The sequence below is a fragment of the Astatotilapia calliptera genome, chromosome 7, assembly GCF_900246225.1.
Source record: "Astatotilapia calliptera chromosome 7, fAstCal1.2, whole genome shotgun sequence".
NCBI classification, from domain to species: Eukaryota; Metazoa; Chordata; class Actinopteri; order Cichliformes; family Cichlidae; genus Astatotilapia; species Astatotilapia calliptera.
Window position 1 is genome coordinate 68,287,022 of NC_039308.1, and position 27,652 is coordinate 68,314,673.

General features: G+C 41.4%; 1 protein-coding gene across 2 annotated transcripts; it reads left to right on the plus strand.

Annotated features, from left to right (window-relative positions):
- The first annotated feature begins 667 nt into the window (after window positions 1-667).
- On the plus strand, window positions 668-26,670 carry n4bp1 (nedd4 binding protein 1). 2 transcript variants are annotated; one of them, XM_026176822.1, is made up of 13 exons: window positions 668-1,424; window positions 12,250-12,477; window positions 12,679-12,852; window positions 13,970-14,484; window positions 15,997-16,348; window positions 16,616-16,948; window positions 17,173-17,408; window positions 21,107-21,237; window positions 22,306-22,402; window positions 22,710-22,817; window positions 24,403-24,504; window positions 24,599-24,962; window positions 25,165-26,670. In XM_026176822.1, exons 1-12 carry the CDS (start codon window positions 1,113-1,115, stop codon window positions 24,948-24,950), a joined length of 2,940 nt encoding a protein of 979 aa, XP_026032607.1. In that variant the 5' UTR covers window positions 668-1,112; the 3' UTR covers window positions 24,951-24,962; window positions 25,165-26,670. The 2 variants fall into 2 exon arrangements, with proteins under 2 accessions (XP_026032607.1, XP_026032605.1); XM_026176820.1 differs by having other exon boundaries at window positions 24,599-26,670.
- The last annotated feature ends 982 nt before the right edge of the window (window positions 26,671-27,652 follow it).

Below are 27,652 nucleotides of genomic sequence, written 5' to 3' on the forward strand. Positions count from 1 at the left end.
TTCACCCGTTGCCTACTGGTGGTGGTCAGAGGGCCCGGTGGCGCCAGTGTCCGGCAGCCTCGTCTCTGTCAGTGCGCCCCAGGGTGGCTGTGCCTACAATGTAGCTGCCATCACCAATGTGTGTGTGGATGACTGAATGTGTAAAGGGCTTTGGGGTCCTTAGGCTAGTAAAGCGCTATACAAATATAGGCCATTTACCATTTAAACCTGTTGTGATGTATGCTTTGGACATGGTGGCAAAGCTGGACGTGGCAGATTTGAAGATGTTAAGATTCTCATTGCAATGAAAGGGAGAGCTTAGGCTGAGTTGTTTGGACTCAAAGCTAGAAGACGAGACAAAAAATAGTCTGAACATGTCCAGAGGTGCTATAGTGTATATATTAGGCAAAGGATGTTGAACATAAATCTGCCTACAACAGGAAAAGAGGAAGACACCAGAGCTTCATAAATGTGGTCAAGGAAGACATGCAGAAGGTTGGTGTGACAGAGGACCCCAGAAGGTGGTAAATGATTTATTATTATTATTATTATTATTACATGGATTCATTATTTTATTTTATGTTTACATGGCCTCCCTACAAGTCGAGCAATTACGTCTCACGACCACAAGAGGGCAACGTTGGACGTTTGTTCTGCTGTGGCGTTTTTGCTCGTTGGCCTGTGTAGACCCGCAGGTGTGCTGCAAATTACCTAACAAAGCAAAACTCAGGCGCTCACACACACGCCACCAAAGCACTGACGGGTGGTGACAGTCTCATCTCACAGGATCTCCATCTACGGTGTGAAAGTCGTAAGGATGTAGGTCACTCTGCGTCTTGTTTTGATATCTCGTTTCAAGCGATAACCATCTTTGAGCTCGCACCATCAAGCACACTTGACTGTCGTATTTTGATGACGCCATCACTGGGACTTTCCGGATACGTCACTAGGGGCTTCCGAGTTATTTAGCTAGCTCTGCCGCTGTGTTCATGTCGTTTAGCCGTGTAAACGTCGCTGCGTCGGTCTGGAGTACACAGCAAGAAGAACATGAACACCCCGAAGGCTCCTAAGAGCCACAAAGAGTGTGACTGTTGAGACTTCGTCGCCAGGAACGACGGTGTGAGAGAGGCAGAATGTCAACAACGCGGCCCCTCCTCGGAATGAGACGAGTCACCGAGCTAACGTGCCCGGAGCAGCCTGGCAGCAGGCTGCCTGCGTCCGCCGGCAAGCAGCAGCAAGAGAGCCCCACCGTGGACGAGTTTACGGTGCTGGAGGATAAAGAAGATGAGCTTAAATGCGCCAAACCGAGAGTGGAGCAGGTTTTTAAAGTAGCGTTCACCATTATCGGCTTGCTGGACCACACAGGACAGTCGCACGGCAACAAAACATTACGGCAGATATGGCTGCAGCTCAGAGGCAACAGAGAAGACGTGTCGAAGGCAAAGGTAGGATCTTAAAAACGCTTTCGCTTGCATTTCTGTGGCGAAGCCAGCAGACCAGTCTGAGAACAAGGCTGTAATTATTATTTTAAGAGCCGTCAGCTGCTGTCATTATTATTTTTAAATCAAACACAGTTCTGACTGTGCCCCTCAGTGTTGGTGCAGCTCAGAAACACGTCTGAGTTGTACAATCTTATATTTGGCAGATCACATATTAGGGTTTAAATATATTCTTCAGGTGTGCAGATGGATAGGTAGTTTAAAGTCGTAATAGTGAGCGATGTAAAAGACAACATTTATGGCATCTCATCCTTTCATCACAGAAAATATGAATGATGAAATATGACCTATTCATTTTGCCCAGATAGCTAATGAAAGTAACACTACTCATAACGCTCATAAGATGATATCGCAATATTTACGCAGTGGTATCTTGTCAAATGTCATGACATTTGCTTTCATTAGTTTATTGTTGGACTGTGGAGTAGACAGCCACAAGCAGTTGGCCACACTGTCTGTCAGATATGTTAAACAGGCCATCTCGGTTTCACAATGATTTTTAGGTGTGGTTGGATACAATGGTTGTTAACTAGTTGCTATTTGTTTTAACCAAAACAAAGGCTGAAGACTCCCTTTCATGTGTCTGTACAGCCATGAGAAAAAAATACTAAGCTATTACCAAACGTGTTATTAAGGGTGGAGTCTGAAGGTTATATAAAAATACAGTACAATCACAATAGAGTTACTGTACAGGCAAGTGTGTGGGCGTCTACCTTACTACACAACCTGAAGGACAACAGGCAAAATATGTTAGATGTTAATGGGCTGCTGCTGAGAGCTCAAAGGTGTAAGACGGTGTTTTATTTACAAGTCAAACATGAACAGCCACAACTGCAGCAGAATATCATTAGTTTAGCATTTAGTTGTTTAACGCCTGAGGCTGAGTAAACATACATAATAGTTGTTTTTTTTCTCCATCACTATTATTATTATTTATTCCTGTAGTTGTATGTCTAGCTTCAGAACTTTAAATATTTATTTTCAAATTGTTGTTAGTTTGAGATATATATATATATATATATATATATATATATATATATATATATATATATATATATATATATATTAGAGCTGGGCGATAGAACGATAACGATATGTATCGCGATATAACTTTTACTCAATAGAGAAATTAAACTATCGCGATAGACTTCACCGCTCTTGTCCTCTTAAAAAAAAAAGAAAAAAAAAAAAGAAAAGGTCAGCCAATCCAAATTAAGTAGCGCAGAGCCGAACCAATCACAGCCGCAGCGTCACGTCGCGTGACTTGTAACTTACAGCACAAGTGCCAAGCCGCACGTGTGTTTGTTTGGGAAGCAGCCAGCGGGTAATGGAGCCAGCGCGTAATGGAGGAAATGAGTGTGCCGACTAGAAAAATCAACCGAGCGTGACCGAAGAGAAAACAGATGATGGTTCCAACGCCGGAGAGATTGTCGAACGGAAGAGCCATAGAAGCTCCGTAGTGTGAAGGTATTTCAGCTATTTCAAGTCTGACAAAAAACAGAGTAGCGTGCACTGTAAATTGTGCCGAAAGCAAGTCTGGAAATACAATAAACTGGTGCATGCGTCACACTGTGCGCCACGTTATTGTTTCGGTGAAATGAATTTCTACAATACTGTTAATGCTACTCTCTGCAGTGTTTAAATGCTTACATATACACACAGTTACTGTCCGTCCACACATACGACTCGGTTCTGCTTCTATGCCCCAGCTTTTACTTTTTCCCACCTAGGCTTCTAGACTTCTGATTGGCCAACATTTCTGCACGGTTAGGAATCTAGCGCCACCTGCTGCTTTGGCATGTTCATAGCAGCGTTTTCCTTCATTTCTGCCTTTATGTGTGGACGGGATTATTTTTTAAAACGAAAACGGAAAATCTCAGTTTTCAAATATATCCGTGTACGCGTGGACGTAGCCTCAGTCTCTGACTGGAAGCGCTAATTCGTCATTCGGCTTTTGTCAGACTAAAGTAACTGTTAAAACTGTTTGAAAAGCTAAGCTATACAACAAGGAGAGATTGAGAATTTCCTTTTAGTTCTCAGTTTATTTGATATTGACAAAAGTTAGTCAGTTTTGTCTGTTCTTCTGTAAAACAAACTAAGATTTATTTTTAGAATTAATATTTTGTTTCTAAGTGGAATTGACAATTTAGTAGTCTGTTTCGTTTGTTCTATTTTGAAACTTAAACGCTTTAGCGGCTGCCTTTTGTGTAGTTTGCAATATTTGCCTTTATTTATCTGAAAAAGTCTCATGTTCCTTAAGTACATCTACCCTGTTGAACTTATTATGGGAAATAAATATTTAAATAAAAACAAGCTGCTGATTATTTCACATTTTACTTGTGAGCAACGGCACATTTAAATCTTACAAATATAGTTATTTGGCTTATATCGTGATAGATATCGTTATCGCCTGAAATGAAAAAAACATATCGTGATATGAAAAAATCTCGTATCGCCCAGCTCTAATATATATATATATATATACTAGGGGTGCAACGATACACAAAATTCACGGTTCGGTTCGATACTTTGGTGTCACGGTTCGATATTTTTTCGATACAAAAAAATGTTCATGCATTTTTAATTTGTCATTTATTAAAATTATAAATATATATTTTAACTCAAAAGTACAGTTTTTAAATTTAACCCTAACCCTTGTGCGTGTTTTTTATTTTGACAGCGAATGCGCACCTGCGGACCACTTATGTGCAGCCCTGGTTATTTAGCTCGTCATATTGCAGCCACAGAAATTCTTTTGTCCATGAAACCATAAAGCTGCACTTTCTTTTTGCCTTATAGTCTGATTTGTCATAACTTCTCCGTTTTGTGGTAAGCTTTTCTTTGGCTGTCACTTCTTCACCCTGACCTGTCTTATTTGGCTCAGCAGAACTGAAATGCTTTTACACGCTCACTCACATAAGCTCAGCGATTCTCTGCACGATCAACCTCTCACATGTTTAAGCTGCGGGAGATTTCACTTGTCATGTTTGCATAGTAAGCTAACGATTAATAAGACGATGTCAGAGGAATTGGTGCACAAATTATCATCACTCACAGATCAGTGCTGTCGCTCTCTATACACAGTTTGCACGATTGCAAAGTGAAAGCAAAAAAACAAGCGCAAATTCAAACGCGATTTCAATATGTCACATATTGACAGTGGCTCACCGATGCCAATGACATAATTACCCAGCTACATTTCCGAAAGAATGCAAAAGCATTGACATATATTTTTCCTACAATAGCCCGACGGGCAGGGCAGAGATAGATTTTGGTAGCCCGACTGAAAAAATCGCTAGCTCCGGGACGTCGGGCTAGCTAGAGAAATGTCTCTTTCCAAAATAAAAGGTATACTATCCGCTTCTTCTGGGCTATATTCTCAGCAGCATAAGGAGAATCATGTGCTAACAGCTGTCTAAATGACTCGGCTAAAGTTAGTAGCATGCTTGCTTTTTTTTGTCTGCTTCCACTTGTCTTTGCACTACGATGATGTCGGCGTAAATGTGCAGTCATATTCGTTGTGTTCCCGCTAGTGCTTTCAGGTTAATCTAGTTGAAATTACCTTAACGCCACAACACGGCAAATCTCCGTTAACGAGCTACCGCCGATCACTCCGTGCATGGGGCTAGACGGCCAACACGTTAACGAGCTAACTGCGCTAACACACTAGTTCACACCAATGTAATTGAGCATTGCATGGCACATCCAACATACTGTTTTACTTTAGTCCATGACTCGCTTACCTTCAGGGTCATACGTCACATGAAAACCAAAATAATTCCAAACGCCAGATCTGAATGAGGTTCAATTTGCCTGTTGCAAGGAGAGCTTAACTTCTGTCTCGCTAGCTTGCCCTGCGCTCTTCCTTCTGACGATGCTGTCTGTGTTGAGCGCTCAGTGAATCTGTGTTCGACTACTCCGCCTAGGCTGCACTGTCCAGCGCAGATCCACTGAGCGCTCAACACAGACAGCATAGTCAGAAGGAAAATTGATAAAATAAATTACAAATGTTGTATTGTTCGATACATATGCGTACCGAACCGAAAGCACTGTATCGAACGGTTCAATATCGATACGAATATCGTTGCACCCCTAATATATATATATATATATATATATATATATATATATATATATATATATACATATATACATACATACATACATACATACATACATTTATCTTTATTGTGATTCTCCTACTTCCAAATACTCCAGTTTTTGGCTAGGCATTGGCATGCCTGGGAATCTCCATAAAGGAAGTTATGTTATTACAGTTTTTTTTAAATTCAGCTCCCTAAACAGTTTGCAAAGTTTGAAATTAGCACCTAATAAACTAAGTGCCAGTATAGTCTTTTCCCTAACGAAAAGAGAATAGACGCCTTTATTCTGCATTTGCAAGTATGGTATTTGTAGATATAATTTTAATGAGGCAGACGGCTAAATTAGCAAAACAAAACAAGAAATAACTTGCAAAAACTGGTTAAAGTCATGGATAATAACAGAGTAAAATAGCAGTTTTTAGGTTTTTAAACACTGTACATGTGAAGTTCTTGTGTGCTTGTGGGACCATTGTGATTGTAAAATTGTAATATGTATGTAATGATCTGCTTTTTAAATGACCGTCTCATTAAGTGTCAGCTTTTTTTGGATAAAAATTTAGAGTTTGTTAAAAGTTATTATAAAAAATCAATAATAATAATTGAAAGAGCAGCGCTCTTTAGCACCACTGCTGGAGAGAGATTACTCATTGTGACTGATTTACCTCACCTGAAACCAAAGAGCTTGTTACACAGCCATCAATTTAAAAGTCATGTGATGTGTTTCTAGAGGTTTTACGGTACAATTAGTCATGCAAGGGATCTGTAAACATCTGAATCTTGATCTCAATCAGATCACTTTTTGTGTGATTTCCCGGAGCATCGCTCACACTTCTGCATCTTGTGTCATGCAGCTCTTTCTTTTTGGCACACTGTAACCAGCTGCTCCGAGCTCTGCCAGTCAACCGAGAAATGAATGTGGAAATGGTAATTTCACTGTGAGCCTGTTGAACTCATGATAAGAATGATGTGCAAGTCGTCAGTGGCGTCCCGCTTAACTATATTAGGTTGATGCTGGCATTTCCTCCAGTTTGGGAAATCACTACTGTTTTTCCTATGACTGCATCTCTTTTTTTCCCTTCCATAGTCCAAACATGTGATTCTGACCAGGCGTACTAGAGTCTTAGACGTCTTGTATGATTGACGTAATGTAACACACGATACTTTACCACTACTGAATGTAGAGAAAGTTAGGATCTTGGGCTTATGTTCTCTAGGAATCGACTAAGGAGCGAATGACACACAGCTAAAAGAACAGTAAACATTTATTCAAAAACAAAAACAGTCATTCAACAGTTCACAACAGTTCCAATAGTCCATATTTGTCAGTCTGTGTATTCAGTTTTAGAGTTCAGAGTTCTTTTCAGTCTTTTCAGTTCAGGTGTGTGAGTGTAGTGTTAATGTTAGTAGTACTACCCGGGTAGTGTATTGTTCTGAGATTTCATAAGCTTATCTGTCAAGAAGTAACCCAGTTGTCACTTCTAAGTAGGCTGGAAACCTTTCCTGCATCGCAGCTGGGGATCTGGAATCCTGGCTCGCAACTTTAGACTCCAACAAAAAAAAAAACAACCTGCACAGGGCAGTGAACATATTTTACATGAATATCATATAACAACTTAATTAACACTAGTGACCAAAGGCCCCTCACTCTTTGTATATAACGACTTAATGCAATCAATAATAAAATTAATCAAAGAACCTTGAAACAATTACTACATCATACAAATTTAACTCAAATCTCATATTTTGTGAACAGCAGTCACATCAATCCAATGAATTGAGAGAATGTACATTACTGATGCACGAGGAAAGTGCAAAACGTGGTCGCAGTACTATTTAGCCAAAGACTGCTCATATTTATCATCTCATTACAATAAATAAAACTTAACTACTAGCTTCCAAAGAAATATTTCCAATTGGTTTAAAACATTCACAAGTGAAGAAATAAAAGGATAATACAGCACTTAAAGGGAACACATGAAATTTACATTACACTAAGCTAATTATTAGCTAACGATTAGCTTGCTATGCTAGCGCAGTTAGTCAGCTCACCGGAAATGAATAAAAACCACAAAAACAGAGGTACATCGGCATCAACAAAAAGTGTTTCCCAACAAGCTGAAGAGTAAAATCCAATTTGTCTTCACACATAACCTTTTTCTTGAGCAAGAATTAAAGAAAAACTCGGTGAGTAGCTCCGACCAACATACGTAGCCTTAGCGCTATTCTCCTTCTCTATCTACTCAAGTTCACAAGCACTAAACAATCTCATAGTGCCAGCTATTGACATTCTTTGGGAACAGCAGTTAGTTTTCTTTTTTTTAAATTATATTTTTATTGAAGAAAAAAAAAGGGACTTGTTACAATAAAGTGCATTGACATTATTTAGTCAAAAAAAGAGAAAAGAAAAAAAAAACCTTTTTCTTAGTCCTTTTGTTTTACATTCTGATAGCAAAAAAAAATAAAATTAACTCATTGGCTTCACAATATGTTACATAATGCAACATGTTTAACTTATTTACAAAGAATACATTAGGTACATATTATGAAGTTGAGGGTCAACCTGACATGGTACGATACATGGGAGATACACCAAGATACACCAATTCAGGGCTGGTCTTACCTAAATTCAGGGCGGATGGGGGACACAAAGCTAATCCATTTATTCCATATTTTGTAGAATTTGTCTTTCCGAATTTTTAAAAAGAATGCCAATTTTTCCATTTTAAATATTTCGAAAACCACATTAAACCAATCCTCAAGTGTTGGCGGAGTTGGATTTAACCACTTTCTGGTTATTGAGTTTTTGCTGGCCGCTAATAGCGCTTGTAAGATTTCTGTGTCCCCTCCCAGGACCGAGCCAGCAACCAAGCCCAAGTACAAATTTATAAAATTGATGTCAAATTTTATCTTAAAAACCTCACACAAAGTTTTATGAATTCCCAGCCAGTAATTTTTTAAGTTAGGGCAGTCCCAAAAGATATGATAATGATGTGCCTCTTCTGATCCACATCTTCTCCAGCATTCTGCTGTCCGATTTTTATATTTAGTTTGATGAGGGGTTTTGAAAAATCTAATAATGTTCTTCCAACAGTGGTCTCTCCAAGATAAAGAACTTGTTGAGTACCAATGAAAATTACAAATCCTCTCCCAGTTCTCGTTTGTTATACCCATCCCCGATTCCAATTCCCATTTAATCTTAACATTTTGAGTAGTATCCTTCCTTGCTTGAAGGAGCACATCATATAGTTTGGAAATTGCCTTTCTCAGAGAACTATCATATGCTAATTTAACTATCTTAAAAATTTCTGACTCAACCATATTTGGGTTTGGGATATTGCAGTGTTTATTAAAGTAATCCCTTATTTGAAGAAACCTGAAGAAATCTACTTGTCTTAAGCCATTTCTTATTTGTAAAGACTGGAAACTCTGTAGTGTCCCTTTATGTGTGAAGGAATGGAATGTTGTTAGTCCACTCTCTATCCAGGACTGAAATCTATTATCACTTTCATTTGGTTCAAAATCTGTGTCATAAGCACACCATCTAAATACTTTTAGTATTCGTTCACTGCCACATATTTTAGTCACTTTATTCCATATTTTTAAAGTGTGGCTAATCCATGGTCCTTTATCTTCTAAACAGTCTGCCAATTTTTTATCCGCAATTGAGGCTTGTAGTTGGAATTTAGGGGTTGTATTGAATTCTATGGATTTCCACTTAGCTTTCAAGTTCGGGTTACACCATTGCAGCAGGGGGATGACCTGAGATGCATAATAGTAGTATTGTAAGCATGGGAGCATTGCCTTGTTTAACTGTAAAGATCTAAATTTAATTCTTGGTTTTTTCCCATGCCAAATAAAGCGCGAAATCCATTTGTCCCATTCCCCAAACTGTGTTTGACTTACTTCAACAGGCAAAGTTCTAAATGAATAGAGGAGTCTTGGGAGTACGTTCATTTTCACTGCTAATATCCTTGAATTTAAATTTAAGAAAGGCACCAGTGCAGTTCATTTTCATGAGGCAAATTTTAGGTGGCTTACAGTAACTTTTTTTTTTTTTTTTTTTTTGTACAGATGCCACATTTTCTCTTTATCTTTGCAATGAGCAGATGGGAATGTTTATTCCACTGTTTGTTTGGACTCTTTCGCTAGTAAAAATATCTATCCTCCAGTACCACCAGGACTGTGGTAACTGGTGTGCATAATTATTAGGCAACGTCCTTTCCTTTGGCAAAATGGGTCAAAAGAAGGACTTGACAGGCTCAGAAAAGTCAAAAATAGTGAGATATCTTGCAGAGGGATGCAGCAGTCTCAAAATTGCAAAGCTTCTGAAGCGTGATCATCGAACAATCAAGCGTTTCATTCAAAATAGTCAACAGGGTCGCAAGAAGCGTGTGGAAAAACCAAGGCGCAAAATAACTGCCCATGAACTGAGAAAAGTCAAGCGTGCAGCTGCCAAGATGCCACTTGCCACCAGTTTGGCCATATTTCAGAGCTGCAACATCACTGGAGTGCCCAAAAGCACAAGGTGTGCAATACTCAGAGACATGGCCAAGGTAAGAAAGGCTGAAAGATGACCACCACTGAACAAGACACACAAGCTGAAACGTCAAGACTGGGCCAAGGAATATCTCAAGACTGGTTTTTCTAAGGTTTTATGGACTGATGAAATGAGAGTGAGTCTTGATGGGCCAGATGGATGGGCCCGTGGCTGGATTGGTAAAGGGCAGAGAGCTCCAGTCCCACTCAGACGCCAGCAAGGTGGAGGTGGAGTACTGGTTTGGGCTGGTATCATCAAAGATGAGCTTGTGGGGCCTTTTCGGGTTGAGGATGGAGTCAAGATCAACTCCCAGTCCTACTGCCAGTTTCTGGAAGACACCTTCTTCAAGCAGTGGTACAGGAAGAAGTCTGCATCCTTCAAGAAAAACATGATTTTCATGCAGGACAATGCTCCATCACACGCGTCCAAGTACTCCACAGCGTGGCTGGCAGGAAAGGGTATAAAAGAAGAGAAACTAATGACATGGCCTCCTTGTTCACCTGATCTGAACCCCATTGAGAACCTGTGGTCCATCATCAAATGTGAGATTTACAAGGAGGGAAAACAGTACACCTCTCTGAACAGTGTCTGGGAGGCTGTGGTTGCTGCTGCACGCAATGTTGATGGTGAACAGATCAAAACACTGACAGAATCCATGGATGGCAGGCTTTTGAGTGTCCTTGCAAAGAAAGGTGGCTATATTGGTCGCTGATTTGTTTTTGTTTTGTTTTTGAATGTCAGAAATGTATATTTGTGAATGTGGAGATGTTATATTGGTGTCACTGGTAAAAATAAATAATTGAAATGGGTATATATTTGTTTTTTGTTAAATTGCCTAATAATTATGCACAGTAATAGTCACCTGCACACACGGGTATCCCCCTAAAATAGCTAAAACTAAAAACAAACTAAAAACTACTTCCAAAAACATTCAGCTTTGATATTAATGAGTTTTTTGGGTTCATTGAGAACATGGTTGTTGTTCAATAATAACATTATTCCTCAAAAATACAACTTGCCTAATAATTCTGCACTCCCTGTATAGCATATGCAATAATACTTCATATTTTAAAAGGTTTGTTTGGGTTGGTCACTCATGTTTAGATTCTGTGATTGGGTTACCAGTGGACAGCCTTACTTATTTTGCTTTGGCCAGTTTTGCTTATCTTGTTTTTTTTTTTGTTTTGTTTTTTTTGCTTTGGCCCTACCTTCATGTGTTTTAACTACCAGCTGGCCTGGTTCTTATTGTCCTTGACCCTTGTCCTGGATTGCTGTTGACTGATTTCGAGATTTACTCACCGTTGGAGTGCAACTCCAACCAGGACTTAGAGCAGATAGAAAAGTGCTAAAGCTCTCTGAGACTGCAGAACAAGGAGCTGCAGTCCAAGCTTCCTGGAGATGGGGCTTGTATTGATTCATTATGTGTAAACAAAAATACATTAAATGAATAAAAAAATGCTCAAATCTATGCAGAAACATTTATTTCTTCATTTGAGAAAACGTGCGCTTCCTTACGCAGCACAGGCAAACACTTGTACCCTGACAGTCTCCTTTATAAATACAATCATTATTTCTACTTGTTAAAAATCTAACGTATAAGCAGCAGTGATCTCTCAGCCTGTATAGTTTGTACACAGGGCCAAAGGAAACTCATTTTATTGGTTATTTTATTTTAAGACGCCACACCCACATATTTATAGCCGTGCTCACGTTCAAATCTCACACCCTTTCTGTCTCTCCCACCGCATCACTGAGTCATCATACATTGCTCGTGCTGAGTCACTTCTTATCGGCAGAGAAACACAAAAAAATGCGAAACACTATCTGTAAGAAAGTTACCGTACCCACCTGCGCTGATTCATCCAAACAGTTGCCACAGCCAGGAGATTCCCTAAAACAGTGAGTAGAGTTTGGTTTCATCACGTGTCACCTTAAATACCTTACAGGTGTGTGGGCACGTCAAGCACGAGACAACACTTACTGTGTGACATATTTATATTCTTTTTTTTTTTTTTTTTTTTTTGCTAAATATGTTAAATTAGGTCATTCTGATTGGTTCCTTTTTCTTTTTTTTTTTCTTTTTTCTTTCTTTCCTAGATGGATGATATTTTGTGTTCTCCTTGTTGTGCAGGAATATGTTCGAGGACTGTGCGACCCAGAACTGCAGAAAGAAGAGCGGTACCCGGTAGATATGCACTGTATCTTTGCTGGCGCCAGGGGCCTTTTTTTGGACAGGCTCATACGGGACACGAGCGCTGAAGTTCTGGTGCAAGAGCCGGGCTGCCTGCGGCTGTTGGGTCGGGCTGAGCCCGTGGTGATGGCTCAAAGCAGAGTTCAGCAGTTTGTAGCACTGTTCCAAGTACGAGTCTTGTTATCAGACATAGTTTCATTCTGATTCTGTAGTAGTTACGTGACTCCAGGGGGGTCATTTATATTGTGGAAAGCTGATGAATAGTTGTAAATAAAATGTGAAGATTTAACAGTCATTTGAAATTATTTAAGAAGGAGTAGTCTACAGCATGTCATACCACACGCTCAAGTGTTTTTGTGTTTTGTCCAGGAGAAGCGAAGTCTACCATGTGACACAGAACCAACAGTAAAACGAGCATTCAAGTCCTTCGTGGAGGAAAGGGATGACAAGTACACTATGGAGCTCTTGCTGCTTCCCAGTGCGCTGAAGGAGGAGTTGCTGGGACTTGTTCACACCCCTACAAACACAAACACCTCTTCTCTGGTTAGTGTGAACATTTTCTGGCAGCACGTAGAGCATGACCACTGTGACCAAAGAGTTTTTGATGACAACTGCAAATTTCAAAGAGAATAAGCTGCTGTGGGTAGTTGAGATTGTAGCCTTGTGCTATAAGATTTAATACTAAGATTTTAAAAAGTTTTTCTGATGCATGACTGGTATTATTTTGTGTTCAACCACACCTCGACCCAAAAATATACCTCTGCATTCATTGTTTTGGTGTAAGCAGCTTAAGTTTACAAACTGGTCTGAAAGTCAAGGTGGGAAGGTATGGTCAATAAGAAGAAAGTTAACTTTAAGGTCATGTGTAATAAAAGGCGTTTTTATAGTGGTATTATATTTTTATAAACTGTGTAGAATTAGCTGTTAATATCTGCTGACATTCTTCTATGTCCCAGCAACAAGATGCTTCCCAGCTTTACAAGTCAGTAAGAATTTCCCCCCGTTTTTACTTAGAAAACTGGTAAGCTATAGGCATTGAGCTAAAATCAGTCTCACCCCCTCACTGCTCACTTCCATTGTGAGTGTGAAGGGGAGATTTACTAACACAGATGCTAAACATACTGCCAGCCCTGGCTTTGGGTGGGTGGGTTATTCAAAGTGTTTTTGAGGGATAGGATCATTGTGAATCATGCATAGTAGTCCCCCATTAACCATGTCTCTTTGATATGTTTAGAGAGCATAACTGGTGCTCTTAAACTTTCGTGATCATGCTGCAGAATTACAAATTTGGATCTGCCACCAAAATGTTGAATTAGTTATTATTTTATATGAAGCTTGTTTTAGTTTTAAAAAATATGACTTCAGTGTGAATTATTTATTTATCAACAAGTTAAGAGCTTCATTGTACTTTTAGGTATTTAGAAATCATGTTTTACCAACGTATGAAGTAAGAGAGAAGTTGAAGAACAAGTTGAATGTTTTTGAAAGTCACACACTAAGTACAATCGAAGACGTCATTTCTGGCATCGGGAAGAAGAACCACGTAAAGCACACTGGAAAGTACAATAGGAACGTTGGCTATGGCAAGCATTCCAGTTTGAGAGGAACTTTTATTGTAGTTTCCTAACTGAGGCAACAACCACTGTGTTTCCTTCCCCAGACTCAGCTCAACCAGATGCTCCATCCAAGCATGTCGGAGGTTGACCAGGACCGCTCACAGAGCAGCACCCCTGTGACGGAGCTCTCCAACCGCATCCTGGACACTAGTTTTGAGGAGCGAGGGACCACGCCATCATCTCTTGGCGGAGGCAGTAAACCAGCAGGTGGAATCGGTTTAGGTCCCGAGGCAGTCCTGCATAACAGCAATCGGCCCACGCACAAGCGGCGTTCATCAGGCAGTGAGACGCGGGATACAAAGAGACAGTACTCTCTGGAGCGGAGGGAAGAGTCGCCGGAGAGAGCAAGAGAAAGGGAGCGACAGAGGGACAGAGAGGGCCGGGGGGGCGGTAGCAGCTGTAGATCCAAAACCCCCTCTGCTTCGTCGTCCCTCTCCTCCTCAGCGAAGGCAAATACCGTATCTGGGCCCATCATGCTGGACTCTGCTGAGGGTGTCTCGGATGAGGGAGAGGCAGTCAGCCCAGAAACCAACCTCCGCTGCTTGGTCAATTTTTTCAGGTAAAGTTCACACTAGTCAAATGTTTCCAAATGAATTCCTTGGATTTATATTAGAACTGTTTGGAATTATGGTGGTCATCTTTGGGGTCTAAAGACAACCACCATAATTTGAAACGTGGTCAGTTTTTATTTGTTTTACATTACAGTAAGTCGAATATTACCTGGAATGAAGGATATTGTGATGGTTTTGTTTTATTGATTAAATTAACACACTCGTTGGAAGAATTATTGCTTATGAATATAATAATTAGTTGAAATCTTAATGAAGAATAGATTTTGTATTTGAACAGAGCTCACATATGCTTATGTACATATAAGAGACCTGCTGGTTGTTGTCCTGGTTGATGAAACATTAGGTCATGACCGTACGCATACAGTACAAAAATACATGTGGATGTTCAAATTAAAGTAATACAAAGGTTCAGTGATCCAGTTGAATCAGATCGAGTGGCTAACTGTTGAGTTTCACTGTGCAGTGTTCCTTAGTCATTTGTGGTGAGATCATAATCGACAATGACAATAAATAAATACTTGACTACTTGACTTGATAACAGAACGAGTCAACCTCACGTACCCTTTTCAGACACGCCCCCCTTTTCATTGATCTCTTAATGACTCCTGTCTGAATGTGCAATCCAGTCAGCTTTCCCTTAAAGCCGTGATGACTAGGTGGGACATAACATTTATACGTTACGTTCAACTCCATAATGTTTGAATGAAGAGAGGCAGACAGCATGTCTGGGACGAGGTCACGTTTAATGAGCCAATTTGGAAAGTTGTAGCTGAAAAGTTGATTCTGTTCACCTGGACGTTTTCAGTGGGAGAAACGTTTTGTCATCATCAGGTGACTTCTTCAGTCTCAGCTGACTGCAGGTTCCAATCTTATAAACAGTACATTTGCACAATGGCTGAAACCAGCCCACTGAAGGAACAAAGGGCTGGGAGGTCAGTTCCTTGATCATTAATATGCAAATTCTCATAACCATTGATCAACAACCACTGATCAAAGCTCATCCTGGGTGACTGAGCATGCATCAAGATGTATTACATGGCACTGGATTAGATTCAGGTGGGTAAGTTATCTTACCTCAGTAGACTCAGTAGGGTAGGGTAGAGGTCAGGGGTTCAAATACACCAAACAGCTACCCTGAGGCACCCCTGAGCAAGGTACCATCCCTACACACTGTTCCCTCGGCACTGGATTGGCTGCCCAGTGCTTCACTGAGTGAATGGGTTAAATACAGGGAGTAATTTCCGTACAGGAGATTAATAAAGTATACAAAACAAAAAAAAAAACTCTACTGCTGAGCGGTTCGTCAGTATGAGCTGTGACAAGCATCGACAGAAAGGTGAGCCGTGTCTGAACGACACAATGAACCCAGTAATGTTACTTGATTTGTTTGAGTTTCTCTTGAACTGGAATTGAATGGCTCTCTTTACAGCCATTAAAGACAAGCGGATGCATTATAGCCACCAGTAATGTAACATGCTACAAAATCACATTTTCCCCAGAACCATGGGTTACCAGCAGGAAGTGGTGGAACGTGTTGTCAAGGGAACAGGACAGACGGAAGATACCTTCCTCGTCCTTGAGAAAATTGTGGAGGAAACTAAGCGTTGTGAAGAGAGCTTGAAAGGAGGGGAAAAAGAAAGAAGACTAAACTCTGTGCGTACCTCAGACGCTCGCTCTTCATCGTCATCCGTCTCTACAGCCTCCTGCTTCAGAGAGGAGCTCGAGCTGAGCAGGCTGTCGGCGGACCCAGGGAGATCTAAAGAGAACATCAAGCCCAACCAGTATGGAAGCAGCAGTAATGGGCTTGGGCACAGGAGGCAGTGCAGCGGCAGCGAAACAAGCACTCAGCAGGTACTTGACAACTTACAATAACTCACTTCAGCTTTACTTCTTTGTCTCACAGAGACAGACATAGAGCCAAAGGTCTAGCTGTAGCGTGCGATCCTGTCTTCACATGTACATCTTCTATATTATTCTCTCTGCTTCTTATTATCTTTCATCTTGTTCTCTGATACCTTCACCTGAGATAACCTCTGATATCTTATCAGATACGATGCCTTTTTTAACCGTGGCGAGGCGTTGTACACGTGCTAAACTTTGATTCGAACCTCATTTCAGGCGATCACTATTAAGAGGAGCTCGAGCGCTCAAGGAGGAGCAGGAAACTATGAGGTTATTACCATTGATGACGATGAAGACATCATCCCCACTGATACCAAAGCGGCAGACAGAATGTCTCGGATGATCACGGTGGCGCACCTCAACGCACAGTCGGGTTCCAGAACCGACTATTTGGCACGAGGAGGCGGAGGCATCCCGCAGAGGGACTACTTGTCCCGAGGTGGGACTCAGACTTTGGGGGGATCGGTGAAGGTCGAGACCGTAACGGCACTGCGCAGCACGCCTCAGTGGCTGACTGCCACCACTGCATCCCTGGCTTCAACCACCAGTGTAGGTATTGCCCCAGTGTTCAGTCAAAAATGGTGTGTGTGAAGTTTTCTGTGTAACAGGTGGCACTTTGAGGTAGCATTTTGTGCAGTGTCTGTTGTCTTTTCACACACACGACAAAGCTGGGAATGAGCAGTTATTTTAAACGCAGCACGCGCCCGGACAGCTGCGTCTGGTGGATTTATAACATCAGTGACATCACGGTCTCTTTGTCTCGTCCTCGTCAGTCAGCTCAGCCCATCGCCCGACCCTCAGCCTCTTCCTATCAGACAATCAGCCACACGGGGTTCCACGGGGCAGCAGCACGGACGCCTCCCACAAATGACCCGCCGGCCCCACCAGTAACTGGCTTGGCTCGTTTCCATCAGTCGCTGAGGACTCCCTACAAACTGAACCTGCCAAACGAGCCGGGACGCCCAGACCTCAGACACATCATCATAGACGGCAGCAACGTGGCTATGGCGTGAGTGTAAAAAGAAATTTATACTGAAAAGTCTGGCCTTTTCATACCAAGTAAGATATTCACATTCAGTAAAAACTTTATATAAGAAAACTACTGTTATAGTTTCAGATCCCTCTCATCTGTCGGAGAGTTATTATAAAAGGCACAAAGCTCTTCAGCTAACATTGTTTAAATATAGGTTGTATAAAATGTCTTTTTTTTTCCAAGGTTAGTTAACAAATTGGATGTTTTTTATGTGTTGATGCGTACACCTGAGCTCCAAGCGGGGTATTTAAAAAAAACCACCGTGTCCGTTTTTCACAGGACGCCTCACCATCCTGTGACAAACACGTTTCAGCAGTTTGTAGCTTGTTGTCTTTAGCAGCAGTTCAGCTCAGTCAGGTTTGTGCTCATTTTTTCATGCACCGCTCTCTTAAGATCCCACAAACAGCCGTTTTCTGGTTCGGCTTTGCTGCTGTGCTTGAGATCAGTGTCCTGTTGCGTGACATTTCAGCAAAGCGTTGGCTGTTGCCCAGATGGCTTCACTCTATATACTTTGGTATATAGAGGAGTTCATGGTCAAGTGCAATAAGGTTTCCAGGTGCTGTGGCAGCAAAGCAAACCTGATTATCAGCCCTCCACCGCTTTTCTTAGCTGTTGCTGTGAGGTGTTTGTGCTAATTTGCAGCTTTTGGTTTTCTCCAAACGTGGTGCTGTGCATCATCTCCACTTTAGTCTCATGTGTCCAATGGACTTTGTTCCTGACATCTTGGTAATCATGTTGGTTCAGCTTAGATGATGCAGAATATGAGCTTGAATATGAAAAAAAGACAAATATACATATTTGTATGCCAGGATTATCCACAAGGTACCATCAAGTACAAAGCTGTGCATGACTCGGGGAATCAGAAGATTTACCAGATGCTTCTTGTTGTAGCTGCAGCATTTTCAGGGCTGTCTGTCTGAATCCCCATCTGCTCCTCTGACCATTATAAATAAGAGATGAGAGCAGAGTGTTAGTCATTTCTTTCAGAGCGAGCATTTCTTAATCATGGCTGTAAGGACAGGATGTTGTAAGTCGCTTGATGACAAATATAATATGTGTTTTGATTGGTGTCACTTCCCGCGCCTGATTTTCTCGTACCACATTTTTCCTTTTTACTAACGAAGCTATCCACCTTCCCATCATCATCATCATCAGTTAAGGTCACACCATCTCTGTCACACAATACCATCTGTTGAAGCGCGTAGGTCGCAGCTACAACTGTTGTGTAGGTGCACCAAAACCTTGCCCACGCAGTCACATACTGTTATTAGTCATCATATTTGCGAGTGATTTCACGTGTGTGTGTGTGTGATTGACGGAGCGAAAGCACGTGTAACGGCACAATATTGATGATGTGTGGGGGTGAAACCGTGGGGGTGTTTTTGAGAAGAAAGGCCCTTTCTAGTAAAAAATCTGTATGTTTCTTTCTGATTATTGGATAGGACATTCTTTATGTGTGTAACACAAATTATTGTCTTTCCTCTGTGCTCGCACTCTTCCACCCAGATGACCCTCTCCTGCCCTCTCATTTTTGCAGCTACTTCCTTTGATGTTCTTACTTCATCGTCCCTCCTTACCAGAAGTATGTCTAAAGGAAACACACAAGTCAGCACTGTGACTCAGTTTTGATCATTATTGTATCTACACAACGCAAAGTGAGCCAAAATCAATGCAGTCGCTTTCCTGTACAGACACAGGAAGAGATTTTCTTGTATATTTATTGAAATAATAACACCTGCCTTAAATGACTGCAGTAATTTGAGTTCCAGCGATGAAGGCAATGATCCTGAAGGAGGTTATTGGGTTATGTAAAGTTTTGAAATGTGTTCCCTTGTCAGGTTTGCTCGGTGATTTTTAGATTGCATAAGCTCTTCCTGCTGTGTTCTCATTCATCACTTTCTCTATCAGCGGCGAGTGGAACTCCCCCTGACTTTGCACTTTAGGCTCTGACCACAAGCTGAAGTTTATCTTGTTGTGCAGTGTCCGTGTGCGCTCTCTGCCTCGACTCTGTGCATCTGCAAGACGTCTGAGTCGATGGGTTTATCAGCTTTGAGCGTCCGCCCGAGTATGACGAGCCATGTTGTGAAATACGGGGCACTTTCTCACAGCGTTATTACAAGAATGATATTACTGAGATATTAATAAGAATATTATAATGGCACCATTACATTAAGAATTCAGGTAGACATCAAATTTCATAGTGAAAAGTTTCCATTTCACAGTTCTCGTGTTTTAAGGAACTCGCTCTGTGAAGTCTCTACAGTCAAAGATGAATTATCACGTCGATGTTAAAAACAGTTCTGCTTGGTTTTTGGCAGAGTGTATACAGACGGATGTCGTTGCCACTTTCTACCTTTAGCTTGTTGCATCATTATTTTATCTGTTTATATATTTTTGGTCAGACTTGTGTCACTTTTCCATGTGTGAAGCACTTTAAGGAACTGCTAAGGTTTTAAACGCTGTATGAAGAGTGTGGAGCAGCTGACCAGGATGTGAGCTGGTCATCTCTGCTTTAACTGCAGCACATGTAAGACTAGATTTTTGAACACCATAGTAACTCCGTATACAGGGAAGTAGGCAGGGCAGACAAAACCGGAATTCACATGATGGGGAAAAAAAAAAGAATGAACAGAAGCTTCATTCATAAAGCAGCATTTAATTATTTCCTCAAGAACATCAGCTTTCCAAAACAGAAATCTGCAGTTCCAGTCTAGTTTTCCCTGTTTCGTAGTTTATTAGCTGCCGTTTTAGTTGTACATTCAGTTCTTAGTGAAGAAAAGGGGAACTTGTGCCGGTCTGTTTTTGTATATCAAACAGGGGTCACAGAAGCCTTAAAATCTTACAGTAGTAGTGTATAACATTTCCTCTGAAAATAACCATGTGCACAAGATTTCCCCCAAACATAAAAATCCATTGAAGGGCTGTCAGCGTTGGCGTGTGTGCCGTTTCTCCTGAGGTGGTGATTGTTGAGGTGTATGAATGACGCAGGATTAGATTTCACTCAGAAACCTGAGACCACTGAACAAAGTGCCAATAAGGCCAAATACTTAAAAATACCTCCGTGGCTGATAAGATTTTTGTGTCTGTGGATTTCAGCGAGAGAAGCCAACTTCCTGCTGCTGTCAGGGAGTTTCTCATGTCTGCTGCCGTGCGCTGCTTTTGTTGTTCTGTGGTTTTCTGCGTCCTAGCGACCGATGTTGTATTACAGCTATCTGACGTGCGCATATGGAGGTCGTGCACGTCATCGACAACAATCTGGGTCAGCTGACGTTGCGCCCTGTATCGTGTATTTGTTTGGTTTATTAACGAACTCCCGGGTTTTGCCCACACATCACGTTGAATGTGTTTACATGTGTTCAGTGTTTGTGCTTATTGCCTTATTTTTTGGGGGGGGGTTCTGAAGTGTTTCCAAGGTTCCCGTTCCTTTAGTTGACTCTAGATCCTAGTCCTGTGCACATGTTCACTCTTATTTTTCTCTGTGCTTTCAATCCATTTTTTGAATGCTCGTGGAGGGAACAAGGAGCATCTGTAGTTTAATTTGTGGCACTTCCTCACAAGTGGACAGCCTTATCCCTGAGCCTTATTACTGTCCATTACTTCTGTTTTTATGGGTTTTTAGGAGTTGTCTTCTCCAGTTAACTGTGTCCTCCTTCTTCTCGTCCTCACTTCTGCAGTCATGGCCTTCATCGGTTCTTCTCCTGCCGTGGTATAGCACTAGCAGTGGAGACATTTTGGAAGAGAGGACACAGGGAAATCACAGTCTTTGTCCCCCAGTGGCGTCAAAAGAGGGATCGACTAACAACAGGTACGACAGGTCTATACAGGCCAGTCTTCATATGTGTATTAAAATATTTTAACGGAGTGTCTGTTTGTCTTTCCTTTGGTCCTTTGTTGTCTTGGAGACACAGCCACAAAAAAGCATCAGCAGGCTTGTGATTGTTCCCGTGGGTATTTGATTTATTTACAGTTCATTCACTTGTGATAAATCAATTATTCAAACGGGTTGCTTTAGTATCAATCGCCTCCGCCCTTTGCTCACTCCTCATGCCACTGCCATTCTCGTCCATACTCTTGTTATCTCTCGAATTGATTACTGTAACTCACTATTATTTGGCCTTACACAAAAATCCATTAACAAGCTGCAACGTGTCCTGAATTCTGGTGCCCGTATTATTACTAGGACTTCCTCTACCCACCACATCTCCCCAATCCTGAAGCAGCTTCACTGGCTCCCGGTTAAATTTCGCATCCATTTTAAAATAATCCTCTATACATTTAAGGCTATTCATTCTCTCTCTCCACCGTACCTCTCCGATTTAGTACAGATGAACTTCCCATCCCGGTGCCTCAGATCTTCATCTTCTCTTTCTCTCTCTGTTACTTCCTGTCTGGTTACAATGGGGGGGCGGGGCTTTTAGTTGCTCTGCCCCTCGACTCTGAAATTCCTTACCCCCTGACCTCAGAAATATTAGTTCATTCCCTCTTTTTAAGTCCACCCTCAAAACTCATCTGTTTAAAATTGCTTATGTTTAAACCTCTGTATGCTCTTAACTTTCATCTGTTGTGTATATTTCCAGTTTTTGTGTTTTTATCTGTTGTACAGTGTCCTTGGGTGCTTTGAAAGGCGCTATTTTTAAATAAAATGTATTATTATTAGTAGTAGTAGAAACACAAACATTTTTTTCTGCTGAAACTCTGTACTTAACACAGCTGAAGGTCATATCAGCAGCAGTACTTCTGGAGCAGCTGTTTGGGTTTTTGTCTTGCGGGTCATTGTGTACGGGAACCAAACAAACCTGTTTAGTACACGTGTGTGTGTGTTCACTTTGTCGTCATTGTTTTTACTGACACAGCCGGCGGTGTTTTCTTACAGAGCAACATTTTCTAAACCAGCTAGAAGACCTGAGGCTGCTCTCTTTCACCCCCTCCAGGGAAGTCTGTGGCCAGAGGATATCTTCACACGATGACAGGTACACCCTGAAAACACTTCATATCTAAGGGCACAGAGACTGATGGACAAAGACCGAATAACTGAATCGCTCAGTTGTTGAAGGTTCCCTTGTGTGTGTTCGCTCCCAGACTCACCCTGCTGACCTTCATCTGTACTGTATCTTTCTAATAGATGACTAGAAGATACATATGCAGATATATGATGATTCTATGATGATGTTTTGAAGCCCAGATCATTCATCATAAAACTGACCAGCACCTTCTCCACATACAATATTTTTGAACACGAGGAAAATCCTGAGTGTCCTTTTTTTTTCTCCCCGTCAGATTCATGCTCCACCTAGCAGAAAAAACAGACGGGATCATTGTAACCAATGACAACCTGAGGGATTTCGTCGACACCTCGGACACCTGGCGTAGGATCATTAGAGAGAGGTGATTGTTGTGTATACAGCTCAGTGAGTCATTCACTTACGTGCTGCATTACCTAACATGGCACTGGAAAGTCCACACAGGAGCAATGTTAAGATTGAAGTTCTATTTAAAACCATTTTATTTACAATCAGCGAGTCCTTTATAGGAAAAGGAACCTGAGAATTCATGTGTGTGCAGGAAACTAAACAGGTACAGCATTTTTAAGTGTGTCACCAATCAAAAGATCCAGTTTTGGTGACTAATAGTGAATAATGCATTTTATTACTCCTTAATGAGAATTTCATATTGCTACATCAGTTAAAGCAACATATTTAATTTGGCTAAGAGATGTCTTTAAATGATTTTTGAACACCCACATCGTGTCCTTCACATGTTTTTTGACACGCAGGAGAACCGTTGAAAAAGTATTGAGGAAAATAAATCCGTTGATATCAACCATTCATACTCTGCTGTATCTGCAGGGAGTGTTGTAAACCACTCAGACTTACTTATATGGTGATGAATACAGAAATTACTCTCAGCGCATCTAGTATGCCGATATATTTACAGTTAAGGCTACAATAAAATAAATGCAAACTGAATAAATATATTGAAACTTTATATACATCGCTGATGACAAAGAGTGTTTGTATTGAAAGTAGCTGTGTAACATTTTCCATGACTTCTATCATACGGTGCTCCACCAGAGCCCATATGAAGGGCTAAATGTATGAGACTGTGGGATTGTGTCGCCCCCTGTTGGTCAGTGTCTCAGATAAAGACCCCCTTTGCACAGGAAACCACTGTGCAAGTTGGTCTGACGCCATCCGGTGCTGCTGTCATGGGTTAATTCCTGGTTGTGACTGCTTTACACAGAGAGCGGCGTTCCCCCGTACACAAACTGTTTATTTAAGGCTGCTTTGTTCAGGCTGACTAGTTCAGCCTTCACCAGGGGTAAAATTAGCTTAGCTTATAATTCCATGACAACAATCTCGCATACTGTAAAGTTTTTATTTTTTTTTATCTCAAACTGGTTTAATAAACATGGTACTGGAGGGAGAGACTCATCACTGACTCTAACCAAATTTCTCATTTCCACATACCTGTAAACATACTGTGACTCAGTGTGGCATATTTCTTCATCAACAAACAACAAAGCTCTTAACATTTTTAAATAATTTTCACAGACTAATTCTTTTTAAAACTTTTTTTTATTGGGGGAAAAACAGACATTTGTACCCAAATCAGTAGACTTTCATGGAAAATGCTGTTAATTTGTCAGCAACAATATTAAGTCATTTCTAGGAAGGTTTGAGCAAAGAACCTGAAAGCGTGTCTTCTTTTGTATTGTTCTGCATCGCCTGGATCTCCTGGTGCGTTGATGATCTTAACTCCAGAGTACTTTCCAGCTTTTGTAGTGATGTTAAAATTTCAAGAATAAAATGTAGTTATTCGAAATCAGCAATTGAACATGTAATATGTCAACAGTAAGAATGTAAAAGCCGCAGAAAAAACAACACAGTGTGGGTTCAGAAAGTGCCCACTAGAGTTTAAGAACAGTTGCTTGGACGTTACAGTTTGTGAATTTGTCCACTTTGACCAGCAGATTGCTTCAGTTTACTTTTGTGGAGGACCACTTCATGATCCCCGATGACCCCCTGGGAAAGAACGGACCTCACCTTGACATCTTCCTCCGTAAAGAAAGCTGGTGTGTGATGAAATACTGAGGCCTTGTCGGGTCAGTGTTGGTTATTGTGCTGTGCACTGCTCCTTCTTACACCCTCTCTTTCTCTTCCTGTCAGGAGAGCTCCGGGCACGCCTCCGCCTCTCAGACCCCCGGACCTCCGGCCTCCCTCACAGCAGCAGCCAGTTTACGTGCAAGCTGTTCACTCTGCCCCGCGGACCCCCACCTCCCTGACGGCCCACACCACTGCGCACTGGCCCCACTCTGGGCCCCCAGAATGGCACCCACCTCGCCGTTCTCCCTCACCCTCTCCCTCACCTCCGCCCCAGCGGTCGCCGGGGGAGACGTCAGAGCTGAAGAGAAAACTGTACGACATCTTCCCCGACCAGAAGCAGCGGATCGACCGCATCCTCAGCGACAACCCGTACATGAGAGACCTGAACGCCCTTTCTGGGTTGCTGCTCGGATAAAGAACTATCTCAGTTAAGACGATCAGCAGATATACACGCAGTGCATACACACGCAAGGATATATATAAAAATAATTTATTTTACCATCTCTTCCAGCTTGGAGGACTTTTTCTTTAATTGTTTTTATTTTTCATCGAGACTGATCGTCAAACTAGCTGCTACTGTTGAAACCCATCGTTTGGGACGATCTACTTTTTCTCTCCTTCACTTTCAGGTCGATAAAGATCGGACAGCACCGGTGTCTGCGTCACCAAAATATTAAAAGTTACCACATTCGTCAAACAAGAAAAGTCTCTAGGTAATCATTTCTTTGTTTCTCGACAACAGTCCAGAGATTCCATGAATGTGGGACCAGCACTGGGCGCGCTCTTTTTGGACCGTGGCACCAGCTCAGCGCACGACCGGTTTCCTCTCCTGAACTTTGCTGACTTCTTAATACAGACTCTCAGCTTGTTCTCCAGCTTTATGTTGAGACACATGTGACGCTGGCAGGTTTTTGCATGTTTTGAAACTTTCAGCAAAGCATTTTTGTTCTTTTTCCACTGTCAAGCAGTACCAGGCTACAAAACCCAACATCGGTTTGTGCAGTTCGGAGTCGTTCAATATTAACATGGGAAGTTTAAAAGAACACTTTGTTTTCGTTTGCAGTGCATCTGTTGGAATTGCGTTTTAATTGAGACAGCAAGAATTTCAGGAAGCATGATGAGATCAGTCGGATGAAAGTATAAACAGTGAATAGAAATCCCCAAAAGCAGTAGCTGGTCAAAAGTTAAGCAGGAAATTACATCAAAGCTTCTGTTTTGGCAGCTGAGCACATCAAAGAAACACCCTTAGGCGTGCTCGTGGCCAACATTTAGAGGCTGTTGTTCACAAGCCGTTTCTCCGAGTTACGATACGTGTGCATATTCAAGCTGAATTTAAACAACTACCAAAAAACGTTTCTAGTTAATTTAACCAGCCCCTCCCAACTCTACCTTCCCAAACCCAGTTTTAGATGCTTTCCCCCTTCAAAGGTAGACCATTATAAACTGTTTTATGTAATCTCATTGGTGATTTTTCTTTTTCATATGATATTTGCAGAAAGTCCCTTCTCTCATAGTTCTGTGTTCTTTCTCAAAGCTGCACTTTATAAATGATCTCTGAAGAAAACCTGAATTTGCTGCTCTGATGATCTCTTCAAAGTGACGTTACTTCCCAAACTGATCCGCTCTGGGTTAAAAGTTTCTGTCTGCAGCCGACACGTGTCAGTTGTCTGACCTTGAATGGAAACAAACACTAAAACAGTTTAAACTTACCCTTTGAAAATTAATTTGCATTTAAAATGACGGATCATAAGTTTGCTCACAAACAGTGTTAAGAAGTTTAAGTTACAGATGTACCGCAATGAAGGCTGCAGCGGTTTCACCCTTACACACCCGGAACATACAAACACTTCATCTTGTGAGAAAAGAATCTCTGCACAAAAACTTCACAAGGTGTCAAAAATAACTTTTGTTTGTACTTGCCATGTTGTTATCGTAAGGATTACTGAAGGATTTCTTTTCTCTTGTATTATAATTCTTTTGTGTATATTGATTTCATTTTTGTAAATATGCACATTTTTGGCTACAGTGCACATATGGTTCTATGTATGTGGAAGAAGAATAAAATGCAGCATTCTCCATAGAAAAATGGGCAAACTCTGTTTTTCATCACGGGTTAAATTAAAGATGAACTCTTATGTCTGCTTACTTTAAATGTCTTAAATATTGTACAAGAAGGCTCATCGCCTCAAACACACTAGGAATGTGAGAAGTTTTTGAGAGATCTCTTTCAGGGTGATAACAGAGCGAAACCTAAACCCAGGTTGAAAATATTGTTTCAGTTGCTTTTAATGTATTTCAATTATGATATTTACGTACTAAGAAAATTAAAAACGATTCTTTTTCTATAGCAACCACCCTGAGGAGGCACTGATTCTATTGCTTTTAAGACTGGGACAAATACCATATTTTTGTTACCTATCTATTCAGCCAATCATATGGCAACAATTCAATGCATTTAGGTATAGTCAGGATGGCCTGCTGAAGTTCCAACTGAGCATCAGAATGGGGAAGAACTGTGATTTTAAGCTGCTTTGTGGCATGGTTGTTGGTGCTAGACCGCCTGACCTTAATATTTTTCCTGTCTCACTGAGAATCGTCCGTAAGAAGAGAAAATATCCAGTCAGCGGGACAACGTCACACAGGGGGCCACTCTTGTCAGCTAAGAACAGGAAACTGATGAGAGAGAACAGGCCAATTCTGACTTGTATCAGCGGTTCAGGCTGGTGGTGTAATTATTCTTCTTTTGGCTGCTCACTCTAGGAGTCGTCACGTCACAACCCTATTCCTTGTATCATTTTCTGGCTCAGATGTAGTGGGTCGTCTGCCAATTGGAAAATCAGTGATGCGCTCCCCAGCTTCTCCAGTCTGTCAAGATACTGAGTTGCCCTTAAGTGTGAGCTTGTGCTTCTGGGCATGCTCCTGATGAGATGCAGGCTGGTGTTCCCTCCCAGACCTGCATCAGACCATCCTACTCCTACAGTCTTCTGTGCTACTTGACAGCATCCATTGTACCAACAGCTTGTACTCCTGCAGCTGCACAGAACTATTCCTGTTTCTTACTGACCTACCTGTCTGACCTCAAAGGCTGCCCTACATCCACAAACCCACTTAACAATG

Excerpts from the sequence above, each read along its gene's own strand:
- n4bp1 (XM_026176820.1), top strand. The coding sequence starts at position 1,113 with ATGTCAACAACGCGGCCCCTCCTCGGAATGAGACGAGTCACCGAGCTA. Across the intron at positions 1,425-12,249 it reads AAGACGTGTCGAAGGCAAAG|GAATATGTTCGAGGACTGTG; the intron begins GTAGGATCTTAA and ends CTTGTTGTGCAG. Across the intron at positions 21,238-22,305 it reads GAGGGATCGACTAACAACAG|AGCAACATTTTCTAAACCAG; the intron begins GTACGACAGGTC and ends GTTTTCTTACAG.